The sequence below is a fragment of the Panthera leo genome, chromosome A2 (genome assembly GCF_018350215.1).
Source record: "Panthera leo isolate Ple1 chromosome A2, P.leo_Ple1_pat1.1, whole genome shotgun sequence".
Classification (NCBI taxonomy): domain Eukaryota; kingdom Metazoa; phylum Chordata; class Mammalia; order Carnivora; family Felidae; genus Panthera; species Panthera leo.
Genome location: NC_056680.1, coordinates 147210207 through 147226064, shown reverse-complemented (window position 1 = coordinate 147226064; position 15858 = coordinate 147210207). Strand labels below are relative to the sequence as shown.

General features: G+C 41.8%; 1 protein-coding gene across 2 annotated transcripts in view; it reads left to right on the top strand.

The window, feature by feature from the left end:
- The window catches only part of CHCHD3 (coiled-coil-helix-coiled-coil-helix domain containing 3), a 280347-nt gene extending 265334 nt beyond the window's left edge, over positions 1–15013 (top strand). For both annotated transcript variants that reach the window (XM_042925058.1, XM_042925048.1), the window contains exons 7-9: positions 3300–3435; positions 10178–10276; positions 14728–15013. In XM_042925058.1, the coding sequence (XP_042780992.1) occupies positions 3300–3435; positions 10178–10231 (190 nt within the window). In that variant the 3' untranslated portion in view covers positions 10232–10276; positions 14728–15013. The remainder of the gene's footprint in view (positions 1–3299; positions 3436–10177; positions 10277–14727) is intronic.
- Positions 15014–15858: the final 845 nt, after the last annotated feature.

Genomic DNA, 15858 nt, shown 5'->3' with positions numbered 1-15858 from the left:
GACCCATCAAAATCCCCAGTCCTTTCAAGTGACCATGAAACTTTTTTTTTTTAACTTGTTTTTGATCAATATATATTTTCAAGTATCAACTTTATTCCACCAATTCCTTTTTACTCAATGTTTCTGGGTTACTGTCCTCTCTTTTCTTTATTACTGTTTTGAGTTCTCCATATTTATACTTCATCTTTCTCTTAACATTTGTCATTCACCATTTCCTTTTTAAAATCTTATTTCCCTACAAAGAAATTAAATTATTTAAATGTCCCTTGCAGCCAAGATTTAATTTTCCTTCTTAGGTATCTTGAAATTCTGCCCTTTTGTCATTTTTGCCTAGTAGTGACTTTTTCCATCAGCAGGAAGGAAAGCAGTCAATAAAAATCAATCGCTGACTCAATGGCTATATGAAGGGTTGACCATAATGCATATTGGAAATGCCTTTAAACCTTTTCCTGAATGGAAGGTGCCATGGCTTGTGTTTTATGGCCTTCTAATGGTGGACGGTAATCTCATTTCACATTTTCCCAAAGTGAAAACAGTACATTAGAGCAGCATAACAAGCACTGCAGATCAATATGGAGGCAGAGCTTTGCCCTCACAGATTAATCCAGGAAAAATGTACCAGAGGCTCCTCCAGGAAGTGGGAGACAATTATGCTGATTTCTACCCCTCTTTCCCCCTTTCTACTATCTAATCATCAATAAACGTTGAAATGTATACAAAAAGGATTTCAGAAGGGTGTGTGTGTGTGTGTGTGTGTGTGTGTGTGTGTGTGTGTGTATTTGTATACATGCATGCATGTGCACGTGCACACATCCACACAGGCCTACTGGACTCCCAGACAGGAAATCACAGGCCCTGGAAGTGAACAGTATTGATTTGTGGTGATAAAAGTATGTTTTGACACATTTCAAATCATAAATAACTCATGGACATTAACTTGCATGACTAATAGCTCAGTTCAGTAAACGTTTATATACAACTTAAATTACCTCTTTCTAAGGAGTTCATAGTATTGAATGAATTATTCCATCGCCAATAGTTTTTTAAAAGAAAAAAAACCACACACTGTCTTCTTTATGATGTGCAGTATGTGGAAGCTCATTCTTTACAATCTTTTCCTGTATGTTAATAAGGAAGAGCTGAATATATGATTAGGATTGTTCTAGGCTTCTTTCCCTATCCTGCTTCCCCTGCTTTTAAATCTAAGATAGATTAGAAGAATGATGGTCCTCAACACTAAGACAGACTATAAGCCTGTTTTCCCTTGAACTGTTATAGGCATTCGTCATATATTTGCTAGGTTCAGCTGACCTAGTGCTTGATTATATTTTATTCAATATTTATCCAGATGTGTCTTGCTATAATCAGTCAGTTCATGGTATCTTCTACTCTTCAAAGCACATCTTTTTAGATGCTGATGTTCATGGTAGGGGATTAGGGAAATCCACGTCCAAAAAAAATTCTCATAGACATGTGAACTTTGAAATCTTAAAGAGAATGGAAACTCCAGGGCTTGGATTTAAATTCTGTTCTTAGGTATTTGGCAGAGCAGGACGGTAATGAATGAAAAAGTAAAAGCAATGTTATGTAAAATTTGTGGGATTATTTTTTTCCCGTGTGTCTACTTTCTTTAGAAGGTAGTAAGAAGTAAATTCCCTCAGGGACCAGTAACGTGGTTTGCATGTCAGTTTTCTGTTCTAGCAAAATCTGTGTTAGCTTAGTGTCTTGGATAAAAGTAATGAGACAAATCGTCACCCAGGGGTTTCCTTATTGATGAAAAATATTCCCCCTCTATTCTGTAGGGGTTTTTTTTAGAACCCATTTAATTTAAAATAATGCTATTTCAAGATTACTAGAGAAATAAAAAATTTAAATTTCAAAAAAAGAACTGATATGAAAAACTGGAAGCCTTTTGTACTAAACAAAACTAATTTGAAAAAATATAAATTCCTAGATTAAAAGTGATAATATTATGTATTTTTTCTGCGTGTATTTAGCCCTTATAATTCAAATTCCTCTATGATCTTAACAAGAATATTTTATTTTCATTTGTATAATTCATTCGGTTTATTTTGTTATCGTTTTTCAAGTGTATATTTTAAGATTTTTGGAGGCATTTGTGTTTAGTACTGCATATTCACTGAAAGCAAAGATTTGTAAGTATAATTAGTAAAATTTTAGCCCAGAATTTAAAAATGTTTTTTTTCTCTACCCATTTATATTCTAAGCAATTTATTGCATGACTGCTAAAAGAGGTATCCATATCAATAGCTGAGGTCACAAAGAAAATAAGACAGTCCTTACTTCTTGGGATTTGCCTCCTAGTAGATGTAGGCTAGTAAATTACACCAGGCTACGGTGTCATCGGTGTTAAGTGGAAGGTGAAAGAAGCAGTAGAAGCAGCCAGTATGGGGTCAGTGGGGTCACCAAAAAGGGAGTGGTAGATTCCACCCTGAATGGAGAGTTAGTGAAGCTGTCTAGAGAAGGTTACACTTCAATACTTAGCTCAACTATTGAAAGATGAGTAAGTATTTTCCAGATATATAGGGATGGGTGGGACTTTGGGAACAGAGCATGTCCAAAATCAAGAGCAGCATGAGCAAAGACATGAAGGGGCGTGTCTGGATCAAACCCTGAAAGTGTCTTGGTCAGGCTGCGGCAATCTGAGGATTGAAGGCTAAACGGCAGGCAGAAACCTGACCCAGAAGGACTTGCCTGTTGACCTTGTATTTTATTCAGAAAGCAGGCGGGAGAAATATGGTCTCAGATTTATATATTAGAAAGAACCTTCTGGAAGGCAGTAGTAGAGGGGCAAAAGCTAAGAGACAGACTAGCTTGAATCCAGGATATGAGTGATTACAAATTAATGTGATGACAGTGAGTACAGAGAAAGAGGACTAGACTGCTGGGTCTCGAACTGTGAGACTGACTAGATATGGGCATGGAAGAGAGAAGTTAGGGCTCTCAGGTTTCTGATTCGGCCGACTGGGCTGAAGAGTATCGGTGCCATTCACCTGGTTTAGGTGTGGGTTTCGGTGGGATTGTTACAACGTCCAGAGAGGCTCGTGGTGGTACCAATTACTGCAGCTCATTTCATAGAAGTCATTTACGTTACATGTATTTTTATCATGGGAACTATTTTGGTATCTTTTTTTAAGGGTTGAAGAAAATTACTTCTCAAACTTCGCTTCTACATTTGCAACATTTACATCTTATTGAATGTTTTATCCACTCTTTAGCCTTGATCTTTACTCTGATTGAAGAGCATTTGTCTCACGGGTTCCTGTTTTTGTTTTCAGGCGGTATGAGTTTCATCCTGTCTGTGCTGATCTGCAAGCCAAAATTCTTCAGTGTTACCGCCAGAACACCCAGCAGACCCTCAGCTGCTCTGATCTGGCCAACCAGTACATGCGCTGTGTCAATCAGGCCAAACAGGTGGGTGTGCAGGCCAAGCTAACTGGGGCACCAGAAGGAAGCAAGCCCAGCATCGTGGGGCAGTGGTAAGGACTGAGTGGGCTAATGTGTGTGGAAAAGCTTTATAAACCAAACTAGTCCTCATCATCAAGATTTGCTCTAACACGTCCATTAGGTGTTAATTAACCTCCATCCAGGTGGTTGTGGGAAGAGTCAATATTCTCCTTATATTTAACTCATTTATTTGCAGGAAAGAAAAAGATTCTTACTAAAATAATACTTTCTCCAGTTGCTTTGAACTTTTGTCGTCCACTGTATGGTAATTGTGTCCACAAGGTCATTGCCCCATATTTCTGGGCCACTACTCAAAGACAACAAAGAGGAAAGATACAAGTTAAAGGGTCTGTAAGCAGCAAGTACTCATGCAGAGAAACACGAAACATGAAGGATCGACAAAAAAACCTAAAAACAGAAAGCCATCTTTCAAGCCCTGTTCAATCTTCTACCAATTGGTAGAGCCCGCTGGATTGAGCAGGGAAAGGGAGGCCAGAGATAGGATTTAGGCAACACTTTCCATCTCTTTTATGTTCCTGCAGTCATTCTCTTCTCTTGAGCCCTCATTCCAGAATAATACGATGTCCACAGGACATGTGTTTTCTCTAATTCATGTGCTTTACAGAGCTAATGATAAACACTGAAGCAAATGATCATTTCTGGCAGGTCACATAATTGCCCATCATTTAACTGGTGTAATAGTTGGATATAGGTTGTTCTGACAGATAGAAATTGTTGGAAACCTTGATTCTTTGTGCTGACAAACTCCCTAGAGTTGACCTTCTGACCCAACTAAATCTAGTGTTTGAGTTACACAGCATGCCTTTCTCCAGTCTAATTTGCTGTAGTTATAATAATGCCACTTACTGTATATTTCTAACACTATAAATATCTGATATTTACGGGAGGGTTAGTATTATCTGGGTAGCTAGAAAATAACATCAACACTAGTGGAAGAAAATACAATCAAGACTTATTAAAAGCCTCCGTTTTCTTTAAAAGCCTAGTGGCTTGAGGCTTTTGCTGTTTCTTGCTTGAAGCACCACCTGTGTGGCTCCTAGTAGCATTGCCAGCGATTCTTTTCTTTAAAGGTCTTTGGTAGAAGCAACGTCGCTAATGTTATGTTAGTACATTTCATTTGTCAAAAACAGCTTCCTGATATGCTCTTCACAAGCCCCAACCTTCACTACTAATACTAACTGAAGCACCTGGGACCTGCAGGCTTGACTCAAGGATTTTTCTAACTTGATATTAGTGCCATATCGAGGTGGGGGTGGCGGTCAGTGCAAAGAATGGCTGTGACAAAGTGTATGTCTCTACCCTGGCATCCAGCAAGCATGCCTGTGTGCGCAGTGTGATTTGTAACATTACTGAAGTGGCGACTGAAAGGGTGTATGCAGTTGCCACTCCATCATGCCCGTCTGCACCTGGCCCCATGCCGTCAATGGCACATATTTATAGAATAAAACGCTTTGTGAAAACGTCACATATGCCACACAGTACAGTAGGGAGTTCACACCGGGCAGATCTGGGTGTGTATACAAGCTTTGTCTTTTACTAACCCTATGACCTTGGGCATTGATTCTTCTCATCTGCGAACTGGGGTGATGTTATCCCCAGTGTTGTGAGGATTAAGTCTATATGAAGTATCCAGTAAATCTTATTTTTTCCTTTCCTCAGTTGTATTATTGCACGTTGAAACCACTGAACAGATCATCTCAAAGCACCAAATTATTACTAGTGATTCCAAGAGACCCCCCTCCCCCAATCTGCAATATAATTTAATATCCTTTTCAGCAGGTGTGTTTTGAGGTACGTGTTGTTTTCACAGCTCTTATATTCAAATATTAGGGAGTATATAGCAGGTAATAATAATGAAAAATAAAAATCTAATAAAAAGATAGCTGTTCACATGACATTTTTATCCTAAGTTGGGCAACACTGTAATGGGCAAGAAACAAGAAGCAATGGTACCTTGTATTTCTGTAGGACTTTAGGTTTCAGGGTGATTTCACATCTATTCTCTTACTTCTTTTTATGACAACCGGAGATGTAAATAGAGATGCTTTTATTTTCACTGTTTTACAGTTGAAAGAACCAAAACCCAGGGAAGTTGTGACCATAAATGTAACAACTAGACCAAGATATGCCTTGCCATAAAAACAAAAAAATTTAAAATGGCGTTTGGTTTTTGAGTTGGGCGTGAGAAAGGACCTCCATTATCCACTAATACAGAAATAAGGCAGTGAGAGAAAATGTGAACGATAATCACGAAGGGAAGAGAAAAAACAGGAATAACAAATTAACTAGTAATAGAGACTAAGGTAACAAATAAGGTGGGATTATAAAGGCCATGAGCAAAGGTATAGCTCAGCACCGCCCTATCTTTAGAGCATGTTCAAATGGCCACAGGGCATTAATAATCAGTATTTCATGAGCACTTTTCCTCTAATACTACCTTCCCCTTTCTCTCAATGTGAAATTAGTCTAACTTTGTGACCCCGACTCTGCCCATTGGTAGAAGGGGCTTCGGCAGTATAGGGTCCTAAGTGTCAATTGTAGCAGATCCTGACTCGTTACCTCCCCTTCTTATGTTCCCTTGTTAAATCCAAAGAACAGGCTAGGCGTGCTAATGTGGAAAATGGTCAACATGACAGCAACCCATTAGGTTGTGCTGTCCATTTCCGGCGCAGTGCAAGACTTTTCCCCTTGGAATAATTCCAATAGCCAAATCCACTCCATTTTTAAATGACTCATAAGGTTGGGCTTTCACTGGTTCCCTTGAGACATTGTTCTATAGACTAATAGATTTTACTGATTGGAAAATTTCCGGATATTCCTTGGCCTTACTTTTCCTTTCTCCAGCCACTTATTCACATCAGTCTTTCTTCAGCTATTCTTAAACAGTTCCTCATGGGTTCATATGAGACATTTAGATTCTTATTTCCAGTATATTAAGTTACATGTTCTTCATAAGGGTAGAGAGATAATAAATTGCTATAATTATTATTTCTAAGACTTAAAAGCTACGGGCCAGCTATATGAGGTATATCTTTTAAAAATGTAGGAGGACATTGATTGATAGACTATTGTATCTTTTATTTCTCATACTTGCTTAGCTTCAGAGCTTTCTATAAACTCTCCAAGATTGTATGACCTGATCTTACCATTAAAACCTGAATCCTATTCAATCTTGGTTCACCTACCTTACAGGAGACTCCAGAAGATGGGAGAGAGATGGGGAGCCAGTGATACTTGCCCGCTAGTGGACCAAAATGTACCCAAGTTCTCTTTATCAAAAGGCGAGGAAGGGTATAGAGAGGGCCCCTCTCAGATCTGCATTGCTGTGTTCCCTGGGATCCCCCACCACCTTGCTGTTTTCTTGCAACATCTGGCTGCTTGGGGGATAGCATTCTTAAGGGGCAATTCAGAGCATTCCAAGTGTTTTCCCACCCCTGCTGCTGACAGAATGGTACAGAAGCTGGCTGGCCTCCGGGTGAACATTCTGTATTCACTGGAAGGCAGGGTTTATGGGAAAGACTAGCTAATCTAGTAGCTAAGTAGCTAATCTAGTCATGATGACCTGGGTTTCAGTTTCTTCTTTGGTAAACTGTGGGTTTGAACCAGGTGACCCATGAGGACCTTCTAGCTGTGATACTGTGGCACTGATTCTCCTTCCCTGCATGAGAACGAGAGGCCACGTGCCCAGGAGCACACGTTTATGAGCACCTTTCAGTCAAGAGACCTGTTGTTCGCTCTAGGCAGCACCGCTGCTTCGGGGACCTCCAGCACTTGTGCCTCTGCCTCTTAGATTTTTTTGTCAGCCTTAAACTTTCACTCCAGAAGAGCAGCTGCCCTTCTCATTGCCTGCCTGTTGCCTGGCCTCCCACAGCCATATACCCTTTCCTTGAAACTCATACTCCTGACAGCCCCAGGGAAGCCAGGGTGGCAGAATGAACTAGGAGGGGGTAAAAACAGTTTCTCTAAGGCAGTGTACTGAAAAACAGCTATCTCAGCACTGCCTGGCAGAATGTAGCCTTCCAGATAATAAACTCCATTAGAAAATGCAGGCTCTCTCCCTCTAGCCGGCCTAGGCTCCCCTGTGCAATGGCTTTAACCTTGTCCACCACGGATCATGGGTGGTAAAGGGAGTGTGGAGACAGAGCCAGGAAGCCAGGTCAGAAGAGCTGAGGAAAGACGGGGACTAAAAGCAAGGGCTGGACCCAGGAGATGCCAAGGGACAGAGGTCAGTGTGGAGCCTGGAGTCAGATGATGGAGGCCAGTCAGAGGGTAAACCATAGCAGAAGTGTAAATCAATAAGTGGGCAGTGGGTCAATAGCCAAGTAAGCAACTTAGTTGAAGGAAGGATCAAAATGAGGACATCTTGTAAGTGAGGCGACCCCCACCTTAAGCCAGTGCTTCCTGCTGGCATCATTGGGGACGTCAGAGAGCCACCCAGCTGTAGGGGGGGAGCATGAGGTCAAGACCCTGATAAATGAGGCTGGGTCTTAATATGAAGTTACTTAAGCCCAATGCTAATGCACCCAGTTCTTCATTTCTAAAATACAAATGACGCCTCCAATCCATGGTTAGCCTCCAAAATTAAAAACTTAAAGATCGGTGCATATGATGGAATTTTTCATGGCAGGAAGCATCAGCCTTATTTTAATAATTTTTCTTTCTTTCTTCCTTTTTTTATTTTACATAATTTTTTTTAACATTTATTCATTTTGAAAGGCAGAGAGAGACAGAGTGCGAACAGGGGAGGGGCAGAGAGAGAGGGAGACACAGAATACGAAGCAGGCTCCAGGTTCTGAGCTGGCAGCACAGAGCCCGGCGCGGGGCTCGAACTCACAGACCGCGAGATCACGACCTGAGCCGAAGTCGGCCGCTTAACCGACTGAGCCACCCAGGCGCCCCTTTTTTTACATAATTTTTAAGTTTATTTATTTTGAGAGAGAGAGAGAGAGAGAGAGAGAGAGAGAGCAAGCAGGGGAGAAGCAGAGAGACAGAGAATCCCAAGCAGGCTTCACAATGACAGCATGGAGTCCAGTGCAGGACTTGAACTCACAAACTATGAGATCAAGACCTGAGCCGGAATCAAGAATCAGATGCTTAACTGACTGAGCCACCAGATGCCCTGGAAGTGTCAGCCTTCTTAAGGACATCATGTTTTATCTCCCCCCCGTAGTGGGTTTATGTTAGACCAAGGCTCAAATACTTCCCTGTTATTGGAGTGTGAAGAAGGCCTGAAAACCCAGTAGTCACTGTTGCTTTTGAAATCATAGTTCAAAAAAACCCAGCGCTAGAGCAAGCTATATTCTATCATTGTTTTCAGACAGACTGTAAATAACATCCAAATGACTTAATAGAGCTGGACAGAGCTTAGTGATCATGTGACCTAATCCCATCTTTTCACTTGGAAAAAATTTGCACTCAGAGTGTCGGTGATCATCTGTACATGGGGCAGAGTCCAGACCAGCACAGCCCATTCCTGATGCCTAACCCAGGGTGCTGTTTTCTATAATACCAGGTCTCAGACATGGGGGAACATCAAAATCAGCTGGGGAGCATATTTGAATGCACTTGCCTGGCCCCATCCCTGGAGATTATGGTTCAGAAGGTCTGAGGTTGGACCTGGACATCTGAAGTTTGAACAAATTCCCCAAGTAACTCTGTGCACCACAGTTTGGCAAACATAGCTCTAGAGCACGTTGGCCTAAACTGCATTCGAGGCCTTCGACCTTCAGAGGTCCTGCTAATAAGAATAAGTCTTTGTTTTCCCTCTTGAGAGTTGAGGGGCTGCCACTTCCCATCACTGCCTGTCGGGTCCGAGCCATGTGGCAGAGCTCTAATCAGACCAACCCTGGGAACTGGTTCCTGGTTCAGCCTCAGGAACATATTGGAAGAGGTCTTGGACAGAGGGCAGGAGCCTCTTAAAATGAAGTTATTTTCTCCCCTCCTGTTTTCTCCTTTGAAACTGTAGGTAGCTCTGGGTGAGGAGCTGGCAGGAGGGAGGAAAGAGGCACTGAACCAAGGCAACACGGTCCCCTGACCACCTCGCGGTTGTAGCTAGATCCTCTCTCGGCCCTGCTGCTTCAGTCACCCTGCTCTCTCCTGACCCACAGCAGGGGCCCCTCGCCTGATGCGGTTCTTCTGATGTCCACACACACCCACCTTCAGGGAGCACAAAGATAAATCAAGAAGGTTCATTCCCTGGGAAGACCTATGGGAGCATGTTTTTATTGTGTTTAAAGGCTTCTTTATCATCATCACCTAATGACATGTATTAATCACCCAGCTGGGTTGCTCATATTCAGGATGACACGTGGGTGTTCCACAATAGATTTCCCGTCCTTCGGTGGGGCGGCCCTTCGGATTTGGAGTCACATCAAAGCAAACTAATTTCCAAACTTTAAGCGCGTTAACCCAGTCTCTTCTATCATAGGAACCCTTCTATCATAGGAAAGTGGTTTCAAAACCACTTTCTGAGACTAATAGTCACTTTACGATGTTTTCTTTTTTTTTTAATCTGGGTTTAATAGAAGAAATATTACCATGGTAATAGACTCCTTCTTCCTAATAGGCATTTCTTTTCTAGTGCTTATCCTTCAAGAGCTAGAACCGCAGTATGTTAGTGTTTTGTCTATTATTACAGCAAGTTGTGTAAACAGTTAATTACCTGTAACTTAATTTGCATATTACACAGAACACTTGTCACGGAAAGAATGAAACCAGATCCACGCATGAAGCAGGAGGATAAAGAACAGCCCTTGCTGGTCAGGGACAGACAGAGAGTGAGAACACAGTAAGTTAGCTAATCGGATTTTCAGGTGGTCAGGAGTGTGCTCGGTGCACGGTCAAGGCTCTCTTTGTGCTCCTCATAAATTGAATTTATTGATTACTTTTGCTTCTATCTCAGCGTCTCCTCGCTGTGTCTTCACCACTCTCTTTCTTTTACTCCCACTTTTCATGTCCCTCCTTGGTAAAAACTCAGGCATACCCAGACACATTCCCATTTTAGTTCTCCCCTGTAAGCCTTCCCGCTTCCATATCCAGCTTCAGGGGGGCTGTTGAAATCTTGGCGAGATGTCGGGTGAGCTCAAGAGACAAGCACTCTGACTGGTGTCTTTAAAACACACACACACACACACACACACACATTTTTATTCTCTTCATGGGTATTGTTCAGCAATCCAGGGTTGCCATAATTCTTCTTAAATATATTGAGACATCCAGTAGCTGACACACGGCTGTGATAGTCAACCCCTTCAAGAAAGCTATGATTCAGAAAACAGTTGATGAGATGACTGTGTAACAAAAATATTTGAGGAAAACAGTTAAGATCATATTAATAAATGGAAATGACAAGCAATCTTTGGTCTCCAAGGGCACTGCTCTTGTCTGATGGTGCGAGCTGCCAGCTGTTCCTTCCTCGGTGGCTGGGATCAGGAAAAGACTTGGGGAGAGAGCAGTATTGATGCCTGAGCCGTCCCCTCCTTTTGGTAGTTTACCCAGCTGTTTTTAAAAGGGGTTTCTGCAGGCCCATATACGTGAATGATGAGCAAATGCGAGGAATTTCTTTCTCCACATTAAGATGAAGTGTTAGCAGTTCCTTAAATGAAGGAAGCAATTTTTTTTATAACTTGCAAATCTTCTCCCTGATTCTTCGGGGAATTTCCTATGTTAATTTATGCAGTGTTAAATTTATGCAGCGTTGAAATTCAGCCCAACAGCAGCTACTTACAGAACCGATACAGAGATTGTGGGAGAACCTATAAGGTGACACTAAATGACACAGACCTTTCCAGGCCTTGGGATCCCTCCAGCCAGAGGTCCTCAGGCCTGGGTTTTGAGCAGGTTTTATTGCATAGTTACAATACAGTAATAACAGAGTGTTTTGTCAGTCTAGTTTTTAAAAAATTTCAACTTGACGTTGTATTTATTGCTGTCTCTGACCAAAGTGAGGAGGTTTTGTACCGACCTCTGCCACCCTTTGGTGGCATCTGAGTGCCACCACAGTTTACAGCCTGTGTGTAGACCAGCCCTAGACCTTCTCTTGTTCTTGTGTCTTCAAGGAGCCACCCGTGAATTAGCTGAACTGCTGTGCTATCTTTGAAAATTAGAATTTTAATACATGTAGCAGGCCATTCTGTGAATGTGGTGATTTCTCTGTGTTTTGTACTTGCTCCAAAATGTTCCTGTTCATCTTTTTGTTAGACTGGCCCACTGATCCTCAAACCAGCCATGGCCTCGCTTGTCTCTCTTAAATTTAAGAGAGTCCAGGGGCGCCTGGGTGGTTCAGTTAGTTGAGCGTCCAGCTTCAGCTCAGTTCATGATCTCGCGGTTCATGAATTCAAGCCCTGCGTCAGGCTCTGTGCTGATAGCTCGGAGCCTGGAACCTGCTTCGGATTCTGTGTCTCCCTCTCTCTCTGCTCCTCCCCTGCTCACACTGTGTGTCTCTCTCTCAAATATAAGTAAAAATTAAAAAATACATATTTTTAAACAATTTTAAGAGAGTCTGGAATTCTTACATAATCTGGCTAAAAAATTACCCTTATGTATTTGGATGGCGTTGGAGGAAGAATAGTAAGATTCCCTAGACTCTGGAAGAACTCTTTAGCTATTGCTTTAATTACATTGTGGTCAGTACAGATTATTTTGCAACATTTGAAAAGAGTAACACGTTGTCATAAAGTGATCGTAACCGTAAGACCTAAACTGTAGTATGAGGCACAGCCATGTAATCTTGACCAGGAAGATAATTGCTTAAAGTTCCCATCGGTATGTTGAAGGAAGTAGTGAGTGTATTAACTCCAAAATGCAAAATGGCATCACTCATAAAGTGATCATTTTCTTCGGTAATTAAATGCCTTTAGATGGGCTCGGTATAAATCTGCTTCATACTGACTTCTATTTTATGTTAACGTGTGATGTTGTGGTGAGGTCATCTATATATCTGGAATCCATGGTTTCCTGTCCAAGTAGTTGGACATGTGGTTGTTGTCTCATACAGATCAAGCCACAAGTGGGTGGGGATAAATGAGATGCTGTGCTACTGGGACATTGTCCTGTCTGACTCTTACATCGTAGGTGCTCAACTTTTAATTTTTCCAGCAGATGCAGAGCTTATGTGAATGCTGGGTTTAAGAGAGAACTCATGTTTCAGTGCTTGTTTTCAAGACAGCTCTGCTGAGCAATCCTCTGCTTTATCTGTGTTGTCTTTTCTGTTTTTTCTAGATGCATCTGGCTTTTCTAATTTACTTCCTCCTTGAATGTATCATCTTTATGACCATTTCTGTGTGTTCTCTCTCAACTCGTTTGCCTGCTTTCATATCTGTTCTTTTGTGCTCTGTGGACATAGCCTTAGAAACGTGTAATCCAGGATGAGTTAGGATAATCCTTAGGATAATCTATCCATCCTGTGCTTTTGTGACCCAACATGCTCTCTTATTTGTCCTTCCACTCTTTCTGTTCTGCTCTTCTATGTCAGTCGTCATTCTTCATCTTTGGCCTTAAATCTTTATCTCTAAAGACTGTTGACATCTCTTTTCAAGTTCGCAACTTCCTTCTAGACATTTCCATCTGGGATTTTTTACAAACCCCAAATTTAAGTCACCTTCCTCATTCCCAAACTGGCTCCTCCTACTGTTTTCTCTTTCTGTTGGTGGCACTACCATTGTCCCTGTCACTGAGGATCACCATACCTTTGGTATCACCACCTCTCTTTTCCTTCCCCTGTCTTTTTATGGTTCTCTCCATTTCGCATCCCCACCCCTGCTTGATTCCTAATCTGCCTCCACCCTGGTCTTCTTCACTCCAGACTCTTATCTCTTGGATCCATTAGGCCATGGACATCAGGGGAACCTTCCTAAATGGCTTTTTCCTATTTAAAGACATGTTGGATTCTCAGGTTTTTTCCCAGAGGCCAATAGGAAGTATCTTTGCCAGGCTTTTCCTCTAGCTCTGCTCATCTCTCTCCTCTGCCCCCCACACATACTGGGCTTTCTCCTACCTCCGAATTGTTGCCGCTGCTTCCTGCCCTCACCCCTCCTCAACCTACTCCTGGACCTTCTGTCTAGCTTCTGAAAGACTCTGAAAGATGGCCTGAAAGGTCTCTTAGAAGCCTCCTCTGACCACTCCAGCTCTAGAGAGATCTCTTCTTCTGAATGAGGCAGAACCACTCGCTCCTCTTTTAAACTGTTACCTTCTCTGGAAGGATACCCAAGAAACTGGGAAACAGGAGGGAGGCAAAAATTATTTTTTCTCTGTATTCTTTTATCTTGAATAAATACTTGAATCTTGAATTTTATACTGTGTGTATGTATTACTTATTCAATAAAATCAACTTTTAGCATGTATTTAGCAAGTATGTTTTTAAAAATAGCCAATTATTACATTATATTACACCTTAATTTTCCATGGGCGTGTCTATTGGTTTCCCTGTAACACCTCACTCAGTCTAGTGATTACCTAGTGGGAACTCAGTTAAGAGCTGAGTGAGTAAATGGCTGGAAGCATGGGGGATCTAGGGAAGAAAGTGGGAACAGATGAGCTAGAGGCAGCCTAGCCTCTTCCTAAGTAATTTCAAAACTAAATGGGAAAGCATCACTTTTGTCTTTTAAAGCTTCCTAAGAATGGAGAGAGTATATATCTTCTGTCCTGGCTAGTTAGAGAGTTTTAATCTGATACTTGAGAATTCTTCCCATTTACCACCCCCTACCCCTATTCACAAAAATAAATAAATAGAATAGAGGGGCCATTTTTGCAAGTTGGGAATAGATACTTATCTCCGTAGCTCCACCCAGCATTATGAACTCATGAACATCTGCATATTCTGCCTGGAGTGAGCGGAGATTTCTGGGAGAGATTCTTACCCTCTCAGAACCTTTGGGGTTTAACCTCCACTCCACCCCAGTCCCTGTGGCCACCAGATATACTCCCACCACATTTCCAGATGTCCCTAGTAGTGAGAGAACACACATGTCCGGCACTCCCAACCCCCAACCCTGCAGTCCAGACCATGCTCACTCTTAAGGTTCAGCTTGGTATGGGGGTGGGGGTGGGGTCATTTGGAGATTATACATGATTAAGCGGTGGTGTTCTTTAAAGGTAATAATATTTTGAGACCATGGAGCATACACCTTGTTTTTTGTGTTTTTGAGTAGATCTTTGAAAAGTAATACAAATAGTACTAAATAGTTACTGCCATTTTTCGGTCCCTCCTGCTAAAACCCATGTTTTCTCTTTCTCTTGCAGAGCATGCTTGAGAAGGGAGGATAAACTCAACTTTTAGAACAAGCAAAACTCCTCAACGTTAATTCCAGAGGCGGAACATTTTTTTTTTTTCCTAGTGAGAAAGTAACCCATTTAAAGAGAAGACGATTAAAGAGAAGCACCAGAGAGCAGATTCAGCCGAAGCACATCCCAGTTTGAGTAGCTGCAGTGTGAAAAGCCGAGGCCTAGATCAGGTATCTGCCAGCAAGGACACTGCAGTGTTAGTCAACCCATTTATGACCATTAAAAGAGAAAGGCACCCCCTCCACCTTTTTAACTTTCTGTTCTTGCCAGGCTCCATGGTTTGGTGAACGTTCACCAAACAAAGCTGGGGTCTGGGATGGTGGGGGGCGGAAGGGGGGACAAAGGTAATTAGAGTGGGGAGGTGGGAGGGGCACCAAACCTCCCTCTCCGCCCAGCGGTGCTGGGTAGAATTGTCTAGGCTGTGGCACGTTGTTTTTCTCTTGTTCCTTTCTCCCCTTACTATATAAGAGCTACTTCATTTTAACTTATTATAGTGATCATGTAAGTAAGACAAAAAGGAGAGAAAAATGTACCTCTTTTACTGGAATGATGTTTATGATTACAAGTGAAATAAGGCATTTTTTATCCTCATAAAGGCAACCTTGGCTTATACAACCTCTTCTCGATCATGAATACTGACATCTTTACTTCACTCACTATCAATAATAAATATATTTTCCGACGAAGACTGGCATTGTAGCCTGGGGCCTCGCGTATTCCTTTCGTTGGGTTAGATGCTTATGCATAAGGGAATTGAGTTGATTTATATTGTTATTAATTTGCATTTGTGCTGTACCTTTCCTCTAAAAAGCTCCAAAGCACTTTGCCTCAGACAGTCAAGAGATTCTTCTAACTTGCCTCTCAGCTAGGTAGGATTCAGTGAGATCTTTACAAATTGCATGAACCTTCCTGTCTATGGGATGACTTAAGTCACCCCGCCTGGGGCAAGAACTAGATTAGATAAGCTCGGTTACTAATGTCTGACCCTGCAGTACTATGAAAATGTTAAAAAAAACAAACAAACAAAAAACCCAAAAAAACAACCTTGCAGTTTTTCCTCTTTCCAGTTTCATTGAAACTTCTTGATTT